Raw genomic sequence first — 18,795 nt, 5'->3', positions numbered from 1 at the left:
GGAGGACAGGGTTTCACCTGGAGCGTGTCCCTGTCTCCAGGGACTGGAGCTGACTCCCTCCCAGCGTGTTGCACAGAACTGGTACCTGCAAGGCCATTGTCTGTTACCAGCAGATCTATGCACAGAGACATTGTTTGTCACTTCAGAATCTGAGCGTGGGGTAATTAGTCGTGGTGCAATGTTCCTGGACATGATGCAGGATGTTCTGTTACACCCTATTTTCCAATGTCGAAAATTATGTACCAGGAAAACCAAAAGATACAAAGGTGATTCCACGGGAGATGGCTGGTGGGTCCAGAGACAGCCCCCAGGGCAGCCGGTGCCGCAGCGATAGACTGGTGGTGACTGGTGCTGTGCAAAGGTCCCAGACTGATCAAGTTGGTTACAGGTTAAAACATTCAGCAACTTGTTCTGGGAGAGAGCAATTTCTGTTCTGTCCCCAGCTGTATCTAATGTGTGTTCCTAACGAAGCTGGCACTCACAGGGCTCTCCTGTGGGGGCGGGTGATAAAGTCCCAGTAACTGCCAGCAGCAGGATGGGGCCGTGGGCGCAGCCGGTGGGAATCTCACGGAACAGCTCCTCGTCCCCAGCACTTGCTCCATTTGTAGAACAGTAAAAATACCTACAAGCAAACACCTGTTTGCAGCCCAAACCCAAACGGTGCTGAAAACTCATCCACTGGGAAAGTCTCTCTGTTCTGTGACAAACTTTGAAGTGTCTTTGTACATAAAACAAGCTACAAAGGGGATTTCTGCAGCTCCGCTGGTGAGAGCCGTTTCCCTGAGAAATCCCTGGTGACTAAGACAGAAATCCCAAGAGTGAACCCATTTCAGTCCCGGGCAGAACCAGTCTGCTGAAATCCCGTGTGCTTTGGGTTCCTGGGCACAAGACTGGGTTGGAGAGTGTCACTGCATCGCAGAGATGGCTAAAACCTCAGCCGTGAGTATGGGCTTCGTGATTAATTGTCTTCAACCCTGATTCTCACCTTATTAAAAGTTAAAACTGCTTTTTACTCTATTTTCAGTGTACTGAGCTGAGCAGAATGGGGGCAGTTTAAAGCACAAGTCCATTTGGAAAAGCAGCTTGGGAAGAGCTGGGGAGGCAAACTGATCTCTTGCCACATTAAATGTAAAAATAGTAAGGTGGGGTGGTTCTTCTCTAACTTCTGGGTCCTGTAAACTCAGCCCGGTTCTGTGGGAAAAATGGGGATTTCTTCCCTAGGTTAACAACAGCCAGTGCCCTCCGGTGCCTCTGCAACAAGGGGCGACTGACCACGTGTCTCATAGAAAAGCTGCTTTTTGAGAAAACCAAAAAAACCCACCAAACCAGAATTTACAGATTTTCCTAATTTTTTTCACTTAGGAAGTCTGCATCAAAAAAATTCTATTTTAATGACAGGACAGAATAAAGCCTTTAAACATTGTCCCAAATAGAGAGTGATACATTTTTTGAAGGAGAAAATGCTGACATGAGGCATGTATCTTAAGGCGCTTTCTAAGGCTGGGGAACCAGCAGACAAATATAAGCAAATTCAAAATTAAAATGTGAATGTATCTCTTCACTTTCATTTTCTGAACCTTCTCTTAAGGTAATGTAATACCTACTCTGAAATCACCTTCAGATAACTTGTCCTGCATCTTATATCACTGTATATCATCACAAGCCAAAACAAAAGAGCTGGTGAAGCACAGGAGGTATAGAGAGGGTTCTTTTTAGACTCTCAGAAAACACTTTTTCTTACTTGGTTTGGGATAGATGAAATTCAGGTCTGGTATTTTCTTAGGAGTTCTGCCCAGTTAATCGCTCTGTTCTGAGTACGCCATTATTTTCTCACGTCTGTGAGATGGAAATTGCCCGCTAACTAAATGGAGATAGGCCAAAGCCTTTTTCTCAAGGATATTTCCATTGGCCTCCAGCCTCAGCCTGTCCTTCCCTTCCAGCTCTTCCCTCAGAAAAAATGGGCAGTGGTTCCGTAAGCGCTGAAACGTCACCTCACCCTCATCCCGGCCGCCGGCGACAGAGCGACTGCCTGGCACAGGCAGAGAACGTCTCCGTCGTGCCTCTGCCTCCATCCATGCCTTTTGTTCTGGAAAGATCTCTTTTACTTTCTGTTGACAGAGCAAAAAGAAAATTATCCTGGGTTCACAAAAGAGTTGAAGAAATGTTTCCAAAAGGGTTGTTTCACCACTGTAGGGCAGCATATGACAGCACAACTCGTGCTCTGCGGCAGTTCAGGTGGTGCTGTGTATTTTCTACAGTGAAATTTAGGTGCAGTAATCCCTTTAACCAGTACAGTGACCACGCTTGAACAAGGAACGTGTCTCTTGAACATCCTACAGCAACTTAGTTCTGAACAGGGCTTTTTGGCCTTTCCTACCAAGCGATTTCGTGGACTGCATGGAAGACTATGTCATTCCTTTTCACTATTTTTCAGTTAGAGACGGAATGAGAATAAAGGACCTTTTAAATACTTAATCAGTGATGCTCTTGGCTGCCCTCCAAACCCCAGAACACACCCTCGCCCTCCCCTTTCTCACGGTTAAACTCTTACACAACTGGAGAAGGGGAGTCCGTCTGAGGAGAGACAAGGGGACACTGTTTCTCTCCCGTGGTTTCCGTTTCGGTGGTGCCTGTCTCCTTGCCTAAGGTCAGATTGTTCCATCAGGTGTCATTTACACGTATCCCCTCTTCATGTGTCTGTAACTCCCCCCTCACCATCCCCTCGGACCCGGGAAGGGCTGTCCCCAGGTGGGCACTGCCACCACCGCGGGCATCCATCTTCCAACCGGGCAAACCCCCCGGGGACGGGGACGGGGCTCACACAGCACCGGGCTCTGCCGCCCAGAAACGGAACCGGCAACTGCAGCCCCAATACTGTTATTTATAGGGAATACCCTTGGTTTATTCAGACTTTTTTAGATCAAAGACTTCAGGGTTTTGTCTTAGGCTAAAAAGTAACTGCCAAAAAAATGTATTTGCAATGAGGAACGGGAGAAGTGTTATTCAGTGTAACTCTCCGGCAAGTTCTGGGTACTGAGTTACACCAATGCTGCTCCTAAAACTTCACCAATAAACTCTGGTCCTAAAAATCCTACCGCTTCCACTCCACCGAAGTAATTCTTTTTTTCTCCTACTTGATAGTGTTTTTTGAATTCCACGATGACGTTTGATCATTCCTGTCCCCGTGGCTCCCCAGGCCCCAGCCGCTGCCCCGACCCCGCAAGGAGCGTCGCTCCGTCCTCCCCCTGCCCCGGGACCCCGTCCCTCAGCGCCGGGACCCCCGGGTGCCGGAGTTCGCTTTTCAATCCCCACAGGCTTCGTTTTCCCCTCAGCCTCCATCTCCCCCTCGGCCCGTGCGGGCTCTGCCTCGGCTGAGAGAGAACGGCCGAGGCCGCGACCCCGCCGGGCAGCTCCCAGCTCTCCCCGTTTCATTTTCATCGGCCGCCGCTCGTTTGCGGCCCGTTCCCGCCCCCCCTCCCCGGGCACCGGCCGCCCCCGCCGAGGCGAGAGGTAACGGGCACGGCCTGGGCCCGGAGACTCCCCGCCGTCTCCAGCGGCTGAGAGAACAGGGATCCCCGCTCCGAGCGCCCCCCTCCTCGGCTCGGCTCGGCTCGGCTCGGCTCGGCTCGGCTCGGCTCGGCTCGGCTCGGCTCGGCCGCGGCCTCCGCCGCCTCAGGCTGCCCGCGCCCGCCATGGCGCTCCGCTCCGCCCCGCTTCCGGCCGCCGCGTCCCCGTCCCGGGGCGGGGCGGGAGGAGCCATGGAGGACGCCGATTACTTCGAGGGCAGCGCGGCGGAGTGGGGCAACGAGGCGGACGGAGGGGCGGTGAGCGGAGGGGCGGTGAGCGGCAGCCCGGCGGCGGGCCCGGGGCGGCCCGTGAGGGGAGCGCAGGCCTCCGCGCCGCCCCCGGAGCGGAGCGCTCTGCCGGGGGACGCCGCCTGCTCCCGGGGGAGCGACCGGGCCCTCTCGGCCTTTTGCGGGCGGGGGAGCCGCGGCGGGGCTCCGGGTCGGGGAGGAGGAGAAGAAGAGTGGCGGTCGCGATCGTGCGGGTCGGTGTCTGCGGGGAGCTGCGGTGTGAGGGGCGGGGGGCGCGGGCCGGGGGCCGGCTGAGCTGGCGGTGCTTGCGGTAGCAGGACGACGAGGATGGAGAGGGAGAAGACGATGCCGAGGTGCAGCAAGAATGCCTCAAGAAATTTTCGACCCCAGACTACATAATGGAGCCGTCTATATTTAACACGCTGAAGAGGTGGGTGTGTGCCGCGGTGTGTGTGAGGTGTTGCTGTGCCTGGGGCACAGACTGGGCCTGGAGCAACAGGACAAGGGGCAACGGTTTTACAGTAAAGGAGGGAAGATTTAGACTAGATATAAGTAAGAATTTCTTTTACAATGAGGGTGGTGAGAGCCTGGCCCAGGTTGCCCAGAGAAGCTGTGGCTGCCCCATCCCTGGAGGGGTTCAAGGGCAGGATGGATGGGGCTTGGAGCAACCTGGTGTGGCGGGAGGTGTCCCTGCCCAGGGCAGGGGTGGCACTGGGGGGACTTTAATGTCCCTTCCAACCCAAACCATCCTGTGATTCTATCGGGTGTTATTGCTTTGTATGGAAGTGTGGGGGAAAATGGATAAATGATGCAATTGTATGATTGTTTTCCCTTTGTTTGGATGTCAGTTGGTTTTGGGTTTTTTTTTAATATGAATTTCAAATAGTTCTTTTCCAATCCTTTCATCAGATATTTCCAAGCAGGAGGTTCTCCAGAGAATGTTATCCAGCTCCTCTCTGAAAACTACACTGCGGTGGCCCAGACTGTAAATCTGCTGGCAGAGTGGCTCATTCAAACAGGTACGAAAAGTGATGAAATGTAATTTGGGTCTATAGTCTTTCTTTTGTCAGAAATATCTGAATTGGTGATGAACTTGATCATACTCAGGAAATGGATCATTATAAAGTTGTCATCCTGTGTTTGTATGTGACTAAATTCTTTAAAATAATCCATTTATTCTGCTCAGAGAATAAGTGATCTACTGATGAACATTTTATGACACCCACAAACTATATTATAAAGGGTAATAATAAAAGGTGTTGTTTTGTCTCATGCATAAGGGCAAGGGTACTGTTATGTAGATGGTATTAGCAATATTTGATATTTTGTTAAAGTATTATATAATTAATACTGAAAAAACAAATACTACTAGTCACTGTTCCCTTTCAGTGGACCAGTGGTTAGATGAAGTTTCTCAGGGGTGCATTATCTTGTGGTATCTTTGTGCTTAGCTAGTAGAAACTTTTGTTTACAAACAATCAGAATAATTATACTCTAATCTCAGAAATGTAGATCTACTTATTACCGCTTTGTGTGTCGTTTTATAGTATGCTATCAAAGCTACTGATAGCCAATATATTAAAGGATGGGCTTTAGTATGTAGTAAGGTGGGTTTGTGCACCAACTCTGGTAATGCCTTTTCTGTTTAAGATATGAGCATTTTGGTATCGCACCCAGTAACAGTCGTGTGAGATGACTGGTGTTGCTGTTTGTGTGGCTGCTGAAGAGAGCAGGAGGAAAAGGACTAGTGTAACCTGCCTGTCACCCTAAACAGTCTTTAGTAGTGTTTGTTAGGAAAAAAGATTGAGAATCTCTAAATCTGTTTAATTTTGGCTTGATAGTAGAACTGACGGCTCCCCTCTCATCTTCTGTGTGTTCACAAATATCTGAGTAGTTTCTGTTCTTGTTGAAAAATGTGAGACGTTGCTGCTCTGTTTGATTGGATTGCATCTGCCACCTTTTTTGTTCCTTCTCTACAGGTGTCGAGCCAGTGCAAGTTCAGGAGACTGTAGAGAACCATTTAAAGAGCTTGCTTATCAAGCATTTTGACCCTCGGAAAGCAGATTCCATCTTTACAGAGGAAGGAGAGGTGTGCATGGAATCCGTGTGGCTGTCTTTACATGAGTGGATCCTTCACAGATGCCTGCATCCCATGGAGTAGTACATGGTGGGGGAAGGGAAGCTGTATCTTAAAAGCTCTTTGGTTAAGAAACAAGTGGTTTCAGAAAACCAGTTGTGTCTCACTGGAGTCCTCTGAGGCTTAGAGAACTTAGAAACTTTGACTGCATCCACCTTTGTAATAAAGTGCTGCATAACGACTCACAGGGCTCCTGAGAGGGTAAAAGGCTTACTTTTCATGATCCTGACAACTAGATACTCTTACATTTCTCTCTATTTCTCTGATGTTTTCAGACTCCAGCCTGGCTTGAGCAAATGATAGCACATACTACGTGGAGAGATCTCTTTTACAAGTTGGCAGAAGCCCATCCCGACTGTTTAATGCTTAATTTTACTGTTAAGGTAGTATACTCAAGTCTAATAAATGAGAATATCCATAAAGGTCTTATTGTTCTGGCACCAGATATTGGCTGTGGTCTTGCCTGTATCTTTTATGCATTCCTGCATAATACTGCCTATTCAAGCATCAGAATGGTACAAATGTGTACTGGTGGGAGGAATTATGTTACAGGTTGCAAGTAGTAAGTTGAGGAACTGCTTTTTGAAGTATTTTTGGTTGGGGGGAGAGGTTGTTGTGTTTTTTGTTTGGGTTGGGTTTTTTTCTTTGATGTGTATTTGAAAATTCTGGATTTCTGGTGCAATGGAACATTTCAGTCAGTTTTGTGTGCTTCTGTGACAGGGAAAGAATGTTATGATATATCTTGGTGTGATCTGAAGTGTTCTAATGTCGTTATAGTTTACTTTCTCTTGCTACATCTTTATTGGTTTCCTTTTCTATAGTCTGAAAGATGGATGTGAATTCTAGTAAGTGTATGCAGAGGCAAATCTTGCATTCTCTGTGTTCTTCTAGACTTGTTAGGATATCTGAAATATAAATGTAAATAATACAGGTTTTCTGGGATGTTTTTGGTTTCGTAGCTTATATCTGATGCTGGATATCAAGGGGAAATAACCAGTGTTTCAACGGCTTGTCAGCAACTGGAAGTGTTTTCCAGAGTCCTGCGTACGTCTCTGGCAACAATTCTAGATGGAGGAGAAGAAAACCTTGAAAAAAACCTCCCTGAGTTTGCTGTAAGTTTTTTTGGGGGTTGGTTTTTTTTTTTTCCTTTTTTATGTGGAAAGAAAATAGTGTTTTCCTTTCTGGTTAGGATATACAAATCATTATGGGGTTGTAGAAGATCTTGACATCTTGTCACGTCTTACAAAATCTTTTGAAGAGAAAACTTATCCAAGTTCAAAAATAGAAATTTGGGCTTTTTGTTCAGTCTGTGACAAAGAAATCCTTGGGTTGCTTATGTAACAGTTCTTACTAAATGGATTGTAAAAAGGTGAAGGTAGAACCGTTGTCTTTCACATCTCATGCAGGCTCTGAAATCAGTCTAGTCAGTCCCCTGGTAAATTAAAATAATTCTCTTGTCATCCGCGTCAGTGGGGAAGTTGCCATCTGAATCAAACCAGCATATGTCTGTGTTGTGAAACAGCGGAATGACTCTTGGATGGGTTTTTTCCTTTGATTAGTAGATTTCATTGAAATCTTTGCTGTTATTGCAATGCAGTCACTGGAGCATGCTTGTCTGTTCCTTGTTGGTGGCTAAGACTTTTGATGTGTGCTTTTGCAGAAGATGGTGTGCCACGGGGAGCACACCTACCTCTTTGCTCAGTCGATGATGTCCATATTAGCTCAGGAGGAGCAGGGAGGGTCGGCTGTCAGACGGATTGCTCAGGAGGTCCAGCGATATGCTCATGAGAAGTAAGTATCACCAAAATGGGTAAACTGCTGGATTTTGCTCATTCTTTATTGCCTTGTACCAGCAAAGGGAGAACTCTTGGCTGCAACCGAGCAGTTCTTGTAGCAAGCTTTAATTCATAGGGCAGCAGAAAAGTTCAATGTCACGTACTAGGAGACCTGACATAAGAGGAGTAAAGAATTTAAGTTTCTGTCTATTAAAAAAGATAGTTTTTTATTATTCTATGAATATTTTAGAAACAAACAAGGGAAATGTAGGCCTATTTCTATAATTACTAAGGATAAGGGGTTCTGCCCTAAGGCATTACATGGCACTTCCTGTGCCCTGTTGACTCAGTGAGGCTAAAACTAAAATGTCTGAATTAAGAAATTAAGCTGTTGTGTATGTTTGCTCTTTGTCTAGAGGCCACGATGCCAGTCAGATCACCTTAGCACTGGGGACTGCAGCCTCCTACCCTCGGGCGTGCCAGGCTCTCGGTGCCATGTTGTCCAAAGGAGCTCTGAATCCAGCAGACATCACTGTCCTGTTCAAAATGTTCACAAGCATGGACCCACCCCCAGTAGAACTGGTCAGTAGTTGTCTTTTTATAACCTCTGAAACTTCAGTAGCACTCAGAAATACGCGGTCTTGTTGTGCTAAGTGCTGTGTTGACACAAAAGAGAAGTTAGCACTGCACTCACCCCTCTATAACTTCAAGTCATGTCTGCTGCTATTCTGTTTCGCATTAGCTTCTTGAGTGTTTTGTCTTTAATCATTGCAAGTTGTCTTTTTTATATATAATTAAATTCATTCAAGAACTTTTCAATAGGAGATAAAGATGGCAAGGAATTGATAAACTTCTTTTAATAAAAAGTAAAAAATTATTTAAAAACCTATGCAGTTTTGCGGTTTGTTATAAGCAGGCCTAAATGGCACATTTCACACTTCTCACTGCCTGTTTCTGACATGGGTTCTGGTAACAAATGGTGGCATTTAGAAACTTTAGTAATACATTCTGTAACTCTGTTTCCTTTTTTTTGTTTGTTTGTTGGCTTGGGGTTTTTTGTTTATTTGTTTTGTCAAAAGTTTGGGTCTCTTTGGAAAACTATCAAACTTATTCCCAAGGGGGAATGTGCTGTATCTCTATCTATGCAAGGTATATCAGATGCAAAAACTGTATATTTATTTTTTTTTTAGTCACGTCTCATAACTTTTGGGCTCTGATAAACTGTTTGCTTTTTTCACAGATTCGAGTACCTGCCTTTCTGGATCTCTTCATGCAGTCGTTGTTCAAACCAGGTGCTAAGATCAACCAGGACCACAAACATAAATACATTCACATCCTGGCATATGCAGCGAGTGTAGTAGAGATGTGGAAAAAGGTGATTTTTCCGTTCTGTGAATAACATTATTTTTACCTACAGTGGCCTGACTGGGTTGCTGAAAATGTATGGCTGTGAAGCTGCTCAGTTTAAAACAATGTATTCAGTTGAATTTACTTATTTTAATACGAAATGTTTCTGGTTTCAGCGGAAATTACCAAAAAATGCAGATCCTGATGATCCAATAGTACTATAAAAGTCTGAGTGCACTGACTATTTTTGCTCTGTTCCCCTGCCTCCCCCCAAAGATTATCAGCAGCAGTTCCGTGCTATTAGAACTGTACGTGCTTTCTCAGAGGAAGAGGAATTTAATTCTATGAAGTGGATAAAGTAATTCTTAGGGAACTAAGTAGAGGAAACATCTCTGAACTTCAGCTCATTGATAAATAGTTCTTCCAAAACTTGCATTTGAGTCTAGATTTTGAGAAACATGATCTTAGGCTTATCACAGGTTACAGTTCCTTTCCTTAAATAACCACAGATATCCTGTATATTCATTGCATTCCATCTTTGCAATTTTCCAGAACAAGAGGGTCAGCATAAACAAGGATGAACTCAAGTCAACTTCAAAAGCCATTGAAACTGTTCACAACCTGTGTTGCAATGAGAACAAAGGGGCATCGGAGCTGGTTGCAGAACTGAGCACCCTCTACCAGTGCATCAGGTGAGCAGAGAGGCTGGTCCTGAGCTCCAGCTGCTGGAAGGGGAGTGTTGTTCAGGAGAGGCAGCACTGCTAAAGGGGAGTCCTTTGTGGACCAGTCTGTGAGAACATCCTCACTGGAGGATCTGTGGAGTTGTGGTCTGAAAGCAGCTTTCAAAATTGTACATCTGACTCCTTGGAATGTCTCTCATGAGGACATAAATTCTGGCTTCCACAGGCAATTTGTCCTTCTTGTATCACAGAACGTGCTTTTTTTCTGCCATTGCAAAAAGACAAGAGATTACTTTGTCTTCTAATGAAGGTTTCCTAGCAATAGATGTGTCCTTTCCTCTTAAAAGTATGAAACGGAAGATATTGAATAAACTGGAACAAACTTGGAGTGTACATTAATTTTGTTGCCTGTTTTTTGCATTTTGTGCATAGCAGGGAGTGTTTTGTAGAAAGAGTTTTCCTCCAGCCTATCCAAAGCACTTTAGATGTGCTGGCAGCTTCTCAAGCAGAACCTTTTGAGCTTTATGTATTCTGCTGTAAGTTGAACTGAAACTCTAGCAATCATTACAATAGACTGAAAGATGATTTAAAAAAAAAACCAAAAAAAAACCCCAAAAAACCCAAAACAAAACCAAACAGAAAACAATTTTTGTTGTTGTTGTTTTGGGTGTGTTTTTTATGCTCCTGTGCTAAAGTGATCTCTCTTTCTGTAGGTTCCCAGTGGTGGCAATGGGTGTATTAAAGTGGGTGGACTGGACAGTGTCAGAGCCACGATACTTCCAACTGCAGACTGATCACACCCCGGTTCATCTGGCATTATTGGATGAGGTAAAAGCATATATAAAATCTAGCTGGAGAGTAAAACCAGTTTTGACACCTGTAACTGGAAGTACATTTAGTTCAGTAAATATACAGGGATGTATCTTTCTCTATTCAAATTACTTGGTTTGTCACCTCAGCATTATTTACACTAGGAAAACTTAGGCATCAAAGAAAGAAACGGTAGAATACTTTTTTTGTAAGAATTTACATCTGGCACTGCACATCGGTGTAAACTTGTCTGATAAAATCCAGTTTTGGTTTTTAGATTGAAGTTGTGAGGATCTGACTTTCCCATCTTGTTTGCAGATCAGTACGTGCCATCAGCTGCTTCATCCCCAAGTTCTGCAACTCCTTGTCAAGCTCTTCGAAACAGAACATTCGCAGCTTGATGTGATGGAGCAGGTGATTCTCAAAGGATTTGGTATTTGTATTCGTTACGCTTATTCAAGATGGCTGCTTTTGCTCTCACAGCAGTTTTCAGAGTTTAATTTAGGAATATGGTTGTGGTTAAAAAGGAACATAACAGATTCTTACTGAGTCAGTAAGAATGAGCACTAAAAAATGCACACTTGTGAGAGGAGTTCCAATCTGGGTTCTTCCCTTCCCGTCCCACCAGCTGGAGCTGAAGAAGACTCTGTTGGATCGAATGGTGCATTTACTGAGCCGGGGATACGTCCTGCCCGTCGTCAGCTACATCCGCAAGTGCCTGGAGAAGCTGGACACTGATATCTCTCTCATCAGATACTTTGTTACGGAGGTCAGTAGTTTACTAACATATAGAAATTAACTCTAATATCAGTTGTGTGTGTTCGATATTAAATCAGCTTGCCTCAGGTTCAGAAATATTTCAGGATATGAAATGAGATTCTGAGCCCTGTAAGTAATATCAGTATTTGCTAGATGTGACTTAGTCCTCCTGACTCCTGAAAGTATTAAGGTACTGGATGGAGTACTGCAAGGATACATAATTGATTACTTGTATGGAGAACAAGAGATCTTGAGTGTGACTAGTTGTATGCTTTCAAGACTAGCATTGTGAATTAAATATTGTCCCTGCTACCCCTCTAAATGGACGAATAATCCAGTTTTGCCTGCTGTTTCAGGTGCTGGATGTGATTGCTCCTCCATATACCTCAGACTTCGTTCAGCTTTTTCTTCCCATCTTGGAAAATGAAAGTATTGCAGGTACTATTAAAACAGAAGGCGAACACGATCCTGTCACTGAGTTTATAGGTAAGTCATGTTTATTCCTTCTATACCTGCTTCCTTTCCTATCTGTTACAATTTGCAAATGGTGTTTAGGAGAAGGACTGCTAAACACAGGAACACCTGCCAGGTATTTTCACAGATAACTTCCCTTCTGGGGGTCTGTGTTTAGAAAGTTTCCTTTAATCAAGAATCTCTAGGTACTAGTAAGGAACTTGAAGACAAATACTGTTTTTTTTGAGAACTAGCACAAAAACATCTGTCCAGACCCTAAAATCCTAATTATTTACATAAAGCAAAAACCCACATGCAAACAGATAAGTCAGTCATGTACTAAGCACTTTTTTTTTTCTTTAAGCTCACTGCAAATCTAACTTTATTATGATGAACTAAGCAGTGGAAAATATCAAGAATGCAGAGCACATGATGACCACTTCACCATACTCTCCACCAGTAATGTTCACAGCAGCAAAGGAAAAACCCAACAAAAACAAACCAAGAAACCCCAGAAAAGGAAGAATGGGCAGAACGGCATTTGATTGGCTTGTGTGGTGACCTTGAGCTTCATATCAGAGGATTGTACTGGACTTGGAATAATACTGAAGGATTTTCTGTTGCTACACAAATCAGAATATTTTGAAGGGGACAGCAGGAGAGAAAGAGATTTATTTCAAGGACCGATATTTTGGTTACTTGCAGAATTTGTCACTGATACTTTGTGTAATACACAAAACCTGAAGAATGGGGAAGCGAGTTCCTACTAAAACCACTTTGCAGATAGTTCTCTGAAGACTAAATCTTGAAGGCTTTAGGTTTTTACAAGGAGGAATTAGTGTGGCTGGCTCTGTGCTGCAGAGAAGCCTCAATGCCTCTTTCTCACCCTTGCATCCTATTAGAGTTCTAAATATCCTACGTATTTACTGCTATGAAGAAAACATTTTGTGTAACGCAAGTGGAGTTGCAACAATCAAGGCTAGTTTTGTATTAACAGGTGAATCCTATGTGAGTGTGTTAAGGATCTATTTTTGTTAAATAGATGCATCAGGTGTTACTGGTAAGTTTCATTACCGTGGCAAAATTCTGTTCCTCTCTGAAAATCTGACTGTGCAGAAACGTCTGTACTGCTTGTTGTGGCTTGGTTTTTATACTTGCCTCTCCTCTGTCCTGGTTGATGCCAGCGGGAGATACACCCAAGATTATAACTTACCTTTAAATAAAGGTGTTTTTCTTTTCCAGAGACTTCTTTCTAAGTTTCATTCAGACCCCTCTTCCTTTCTGTCCCTTGGGCTGGATTTCCCTGGGTACGGGCAAATACTGCTTGTTTACAAGTGAGGAGTACGAACAAGCCCATTGTGCTTTTCCAAGCACATCTGTTTTCTGAAGAACCTGCTGTCTAAAAGATGGTGACATTTTAAGTCCAACTGGATGTAAATTTAAAAAGGAAATAACTTTGTTCTTCTCTGTTAGTGATTCACAAATGGGAACTCTAAGCTACTGTGATAATTCTTTAAACAGCAGCCAGTGGTGTAGATTCTGAACTCCTTATAGGAGTGCATCTTCCCTCGTTCCACAGCAATAGAGCTCACTGTAACACCACAGTGTTCTCATCAGCTTCAAGCACAGCCTGGAAAGGGCAAAACTTGCTTCTGCAGGAGCTGTTCTGAACTTCTTTGCATATCTTTGATTAGAAGATGCACTAACAATTCACGCCATTTAAACTTGCATGAGACTTACGTCTCATAGTATTTTAAGTTGAATTAGTATACAGCTTTGAATTTTTGTAGCCCTGACTTCCTTTCTTTGTGGAATTAATTACAATTTGCACTATAGAGCTCCAGTTCAGGCTGTAGCCCTGCCTTGTGTATCGGCGTCTAGTGCTAATCAAGAGCACTTTGTTCCCATGTCTGTTGCAAATCTGCCATTTGTTTAAACAAGGTACACTTCTGCTTTTCTCTGCATTCAAGCTTGGTGTCACTTCCTCTGAACACTTGAGTTCCTCTCCAGAAGTGATTTTTAACTAGTTGAAACTGCCACAATGCTGTGACCAGAACTGTCACGCTGCCACCTTCTCCAACAGCTGAATGTCTCCTCCCTCCCTTGCTTGTTGAAGTTGGATGCTTCCTTGTAGCCTGTACCTCAACCTCCAGCGTGGGCAAAGGTAGTGTGTAACTCCAGTTGTTGCCTAAGCCATCATAGTTGCTGTTATGGACTGGTGTCAACCAAGCCTTTCACAAGAAACAGTCCAGTAGAAGCAGTACCACCTGGGTGAGCTTTGGGGCTGCCACCTGAGCCTGCTTGTTAGGGACAACAATTTGGGGCTGCCACCTGAGCCTGCTTGTTAGCTTGTTAGAAGATGACCACAAACTTGTACTAATAAGCTCTTATAATGCACACAGTCATGTAAGAGAAAAAGTCCATTTATTAAATGCAATTAACAATGTCTAGTTAGTAACATTTGATATGGCACTGATTTGCCACTTAGTACCTGGCTCAGTTTTAAGGAAGAAGAGAATTTGGTACCTTCAAATTCGGATAGAGGTCTAGCTTGTGGCAATTTATATGTTCCCTCTTGAGGAGAAAAATAGCACAGCCAATCAATCACATATTAAAGCGAGGAATTTGAGCAAAGACAAGATCAATTAAATAACTAAGAAATGTTTAGACTGTGTCTCTTGATCCAAGTAATTCCTGTTACATCATTTTGGTTGGACGAAAGCAACTGCATTTTTTGAGACTTCCACCGATGATGCTTCACCAGGAGGCCAAGAAAACAACAGATTTAATTTTTTTGGATATATCATGTCCAAACTTAGCTCTGTGTTTTTCATCTGCACCACTGTGAGCCGATACTTGCTCAATACTGTTAGAGAATTTAATACAAGCTCTAGACCCAAATATTGAGTATAATTTTTCCTTCCCAGTATGTCTACATAACTTGTATTTTAAAAATGTACAGGGATTTACATATACTGACTTAGTCACAGAAACTGTGTGATTTAAATACTGTGCGTCAAGACAGACAACTTTTTCATGGGTAAATTGCTTTTTTTAAGTTGTAAATCATCTAAAGACAGCTCTATTTTATTTTGAAGACATTGTATTGCTGTCTGGGCTAATTTTGCAGAACTGCCTGATGGTGTGGAACTGTGAAGGTGTTTTAGACAACTACTCCTTAAACAGAAAAAGGTTGTGCTGGGAAGCGTCCAAACCACGTGGTTCCTAACCAGACAAGAGGTACAATATGGCATCAAGGAACTATGGGATCTCCATACGCACAGTCCTCTTCAATAGCAAGATTGTACTCTCCTCCTCTTCCACCTTTATATGCACTTGTCACAATTCTCAGCCACCCTCTTTCACCCTGTAAAGAATGAATTTGCATTGTGAGTTAGAAAACACAACTATGGAAAATGTAAGCTGTTGAGGCTGTTCTGCCACCCAAATATGAATGGCTTCCAGGTGAATCTGGGAATTCACTGGTGCTGCTGTTTAACGCTGGGTCCCTGGGGACAGTCTGCTCCGGTGAGTTCACATCCCCCTCCTCCATTCCAGGTGTGACTTGGATTTTTGCCTACAACTAACCGTAATTTACAGTTGCCCATAAGAGGAGCTGCATGTCAGCGAAGATATTTGGGATTCAGTTGCCATTACTCAAGTAACTTTGCCTGAATATCCTTCTCTTTAGATCAGTTTCATTGTTGGGCTAGTCTAGCTCAAAGTTTTACATTTCTTACCCACAGGCTAACTCTTGGCAGGTGAAAGACCCCACCTTTCCTCTAAAGGCCAGAGTGTGCAAACCTACTTGTTCCCACATTTCCTTACCCAGGGTTCTCCCCAGGAGTTACGAACAATCCAATACTCTGTGCCATTCTCCACTCCCCAGCCAGCCACGGATACGATGTGGTTCACCACGGGCGAGGGGTTGTACTCGGAGTAGAGCCCTCCCGTGTAGGCATCCAGCTTCTCAGTAGCCATTATGCCACAGCTGTAATAAAACACAGAAAGTGGTTTTTATACAAGAGGATCAGGGCAAGGGCCTGGCTAAAAACCTACTGGCTTCCTTGCATTTTGACTTCAGAGGTCAATTTACTGACAAACAAGCTGAAGTCTGCGTGTCGGCGCAGAGCTGCCAACCTAGGCCAGAGCGGAGACGTACACCTCAGGCCCCAGACTGAGTCTTGGGGATTTCAATTCCTGTAGCACGAGTAGATAAACATCTTTTTTACCATTCAAGGTTATCAGGTTGGTTTTGTGTTGTTGGTTTTTTTGTTTTTTTTTTTACCTGATTGGTCCATTAGTATAGATTTCTGCCATCATCTTTTCTCTCCCACTGACAGACCCATAGTCAGCAACTTTCCAGAGAGTGTAGTTCTTTATCACGTGGCATTCTCCAAATGTGACGCAGGTTCCACACTGGTTAAACTTCTTGCACTCTACAAAACAAAAGTGAGATTATCACTGCAAGGGAATGCTCATCTTCAAGTGAATTAATGATGTGACACTAAGCTGTTTTTTTTGGTTGGGTTTGTTTTTTTTTATTGAGGCAGATTTATTAATAACTTAAGACTAATGACTGATACATACTCTTTCTGGAACCACATTCAAAGTCCCTACAGTCGTTACTATTCTTTATTTCTTAGATGAGTGCTTCGATGAGGAAGTGTTTCAGTTCTCCAGATACAGAAACTTCCAGTCATATGTGACCAGACAAAAGTTACATTTCTCCTTTGTTTAGCTAATGTGACACCTGTAAATGTTTCAGTACATCAGAGATTGTATATCACAGATTGAAGAGATTAAGTTAAAACAATTTAGCTGTGCAAACTTGTCTGGGCATGATTTAATGCTCTGCTGTCGGGCTGGAGTAGAGAGAGACAGGCCTGTACAGAAAACTTGTTCTGTCGGTCAAACAGCAGGGAACCACCAGTACATGGAAAACCCAAAAAACTACATTTTTTTTTTTTTCCTAGTAAGATCTGCTAAACCTGGACTGAGGCCTGACAGCAAAGCAAACAGGCATCATACTCTGATCCTTAGCCTGGTAGTTGTTGCACGTCTCATCGGGGATGCCGTGGTCGTGCGCGTATTTCCAGACGCCGGCGTGGTCCCCACCCTCGCAGGACCCCGCGTCCGCGCAGTCGATCACGTTCTGAACGGAGAGGTAGGCGGATGGCCACGCACCTTTCCTCTTTATGTTGATCCGATCTGTGAGGACAAGAAACGGGGTTATGTCAGTGGAAGACGTGGGTGGTTACACCCTGAACAAGTGTTAAACCTGTCTCTCCTCCGCTGAACCGGTAACTGTCTGCAGGCACCAGTCCTTGTGGCTGGAAACGCCCCTGCCCCCAGCTCAAACCAGCAGGCTGGGGTATTAGTGTGTGCTTCCATTAGAAGCTCTTCTCACTAAAAACTCAGCAACAATACCTGTGTATGACTAAACAGTCAGATTTGTTTAAAGTCTTGAAGTGCTCTGAACCTCTTCTAATTCACGTCGCAGCTTCTGAAACCTTCCAGATCTGTTTCTGGCTCTGACAGCAAAGAGTTTTCAAATGCACACGCTAAAGCCAGCCCTCGCCAGCCTCTTCTGCAGGAGTGTGGGTTCATGCATAAACCCACGCAGGGACTCACAACCCCCGCAGCCCAGTCTCTGGCTGTGAGACAGCATCTTCCCAAACTTAAAGCAAGGAAAAGCTTTCCGAAGTGTACCCTCACTGGTGAGTCACCGTGTCACTGTTACCTGCCATCTTGGACGGGCAACGCCGCTTTGCTGCCTTATTTTGTCAGAAAGGACCAGCTTACTCGGCTGAAAAGCTTCCTGTGAGTATTTATAAACTGCTGCTCCCTCTGCATTAAGTGTCTTAACTGATGCACTGTGGTGCTTTTAATCCCATTAGCACTAACAAGGCTCCCCTGTACTCAGCGGGACGGGGGGGTGTTATCCCAGCCCCTCTTCCCCCAAGGAGAGAAGGGATGAGCAATTTAGGCACAGCAGTTCAGAAAAGATACACTTTTAAAGTCAACCTTTTATACTTATGCCCATATTGGCATACCTATGGATGCAATTAAGCTTTAACCAAAATTACACAAATTAGTATTTTACCTGTCCTAGTTCTTCCATGTCTATATTCTTGCAGTGCTTAAGAGCAGGTCCTCTGCCCTCCTGCTGCCTGCTCACACCTGCCCTGCATTCCCACTCCTGCAGTTTCCTCAATTTCTCCTCCATGGTTCCTCTCCTCACAGGAGGCAAATCAGTGACATCCCCTCTAGAGAAGATGTTTCTCCAGCTGGAGTGACCCCCGGCTTCCCTTTTCGCAGGAGACAGACAGAGCTCTCTGCTGTGACCCCGCGGCTCTTCCCCCCAGCGCCGGTGTCTCTGGCTTCCCCCCAGCCCGGTCCGTGCCCAGGTACCGCACAGGGGAAGGGGATGGGGTAACTGCTCTCACGTCTGCTGCTGCCACCCCCGCACCTCCCCGCGGGGCAGGAACCCCCCTTCCCACCCCGGCCCCACGGGGCGGTCGGGCAGGGGCTGCGTTCCCGCACAGCGCTGGAGCCGCCGTCCCGCGGGGGGGGCGATGGCCGCAGCCACGGCCGGCTCTGTCCAAACCAAACCCCCTCGCCCTCAGCCGGGGCATCCCCGCCGCCTTCACACCGCCCCCGCCGGGCTGTGCTCTGTCGGTTACCGGGGACGGGGGGGCCGTGCGGGTCGCCGGGCCGTACCTGCCAGGGCGCTGGTGCTGCCGTGAGCCCAGCAGGACCCGCAGTACCGGGGGATGTGCTGGTTCCGGGTGGTGCTGGCGAAGTTGACGCCGTTCACGTTCCTCCAGTCCCAGCTGCGGGGCAGCGCCGCCGCCCCCAGGGACTCGTGCGGGCGGGGGTAGGTCCTGCGGGGGGAGCGGGGGCGGAATGCGCCAGCTGCCGGGCTGCCCGCACCCTCGGGCCAACCACGGCCTCATTGTTTGCCCCCCAAATCCCGGCTTTCGGGGGCTCCGCAACGAGCCCGGGGGGGGGGGGGG

At 45.5% G+C, this 18,795-nt stretch overlaps 3 protein-coding genes across 5 annotated transcripts in view; 2 read left to right on the top strand and 1 right to left on the bottom strand.

Moving 5' to 3' along the window:
* The first annotated feature begins 3,662 nt into the window (after positions 1–3,662).
* NELFCD (negative elongation factor complex member C/D) lies at positions 3,663–13,021 on the top strand. Of its 3 annotated transcripts, none has more exons than XM_014955496.1 (15): positions 3,663–3,824; positions 4,133–4,245; positions 4,725–4,834; positions 5,795–5,904; positions 6,228–6,335; positions 6,912–7,064; positions 7,613–7,743; positions 8,144–8,309; positions 8,968–9,102; positions 9,627–9,766; positions 10,468–10,582; positions 10,883–10,978; positions 11,193–11,333; positions 11,680–11,809; positions 12,141–13,021. In XM_014955496.1, the coding sequence occupies exons 1-15, from the start codon at positions 3,693–3,695 to the stop codon at positions 12,173–12,175; spliced, it is 1,815 nt and encodes a 604-aa protein (XP_014810982.1). In that variant the 5' UTR covers positions 3,663–3,692; the 3' UTR covers positions 12,176–13,021. The 3 variants fall into 3 exon arrangements, with proteins under 3 accessions (XP_014810982.1, XP_014810973.1, XP_014810966.1); XM_014955487.1 differs by having other exon boundaries at positions 4,130–4,245; XM_014955480.1 differs by having other exon boundaries at positions 3,663–3,839.
* Positions 13,022–14,183: 1,162 nt separating this feature from the next.
* The window catches only part of CTSZ (cathepsin Z), a 4,945-nt gene continuing 333 nt past the window's right edge, over positions 14,184–18,795 (bottom strand). The window contains exons 3-7 of the mRNA XM_014955552.1: positions 18,500–18,663; positions 16,808–16,987; positions 16,065–16,215; positions 15,605–15,767; positions 14,184–15,143 (exon numbers count right to left, since the gene is read on the bottom strand). Coding sequence (XP_014811038.1) covers positions 15,030–15,143; positions 15,605–15,767; positions 16,065–16,215; positions 16,808–16,987; positions 18,500–18,663 — 772 coding nt within the window. The 3' untranslated portion in view covers positions 14,184–15,029. The remainder of the gene's footprint in view (positions 15,144–15,604; positions 15,768–16,064; positions 16,216–16,807; positions 16,988–18,499; positions 18,664–18,795) is intronic.
* Positions 17,470–18,795, top strand: part of TUBB1 (tubulin, beta 1 class VI) — a 10,442-nt gene continuing 9,116 nt past the window's right edge. The window contains exons 1-2 of the mRNA XM_014955505.1: positions 17,470–17,599; positions 18,023–18,186. The gene's annotated coding sequence lies outside the window, so the exon portion shown is untranslated. The remainder of the gene's footprint in view (positions 17,600–18,022; positions 18,187–18,795) is intronic.

The sequence above is a fragment of the Calidris pugnax genome, unplaced genomic scaffold (assembly GCF_001431845.1).
Source record: "Calidris pugnax isolate Ruff unplaced genomic scaffold, ASM143184v1 scaffold50, whole genome shotgun sequence".
NCBI lineage: Eukaryota > Metazoa > Chordata > Aves > Charadriiformes > Scolopacidae > Calidris > Calidris pugnax.
This window is presented reverse-complemented; position numbering and strand designations above follow the sequence as displayed.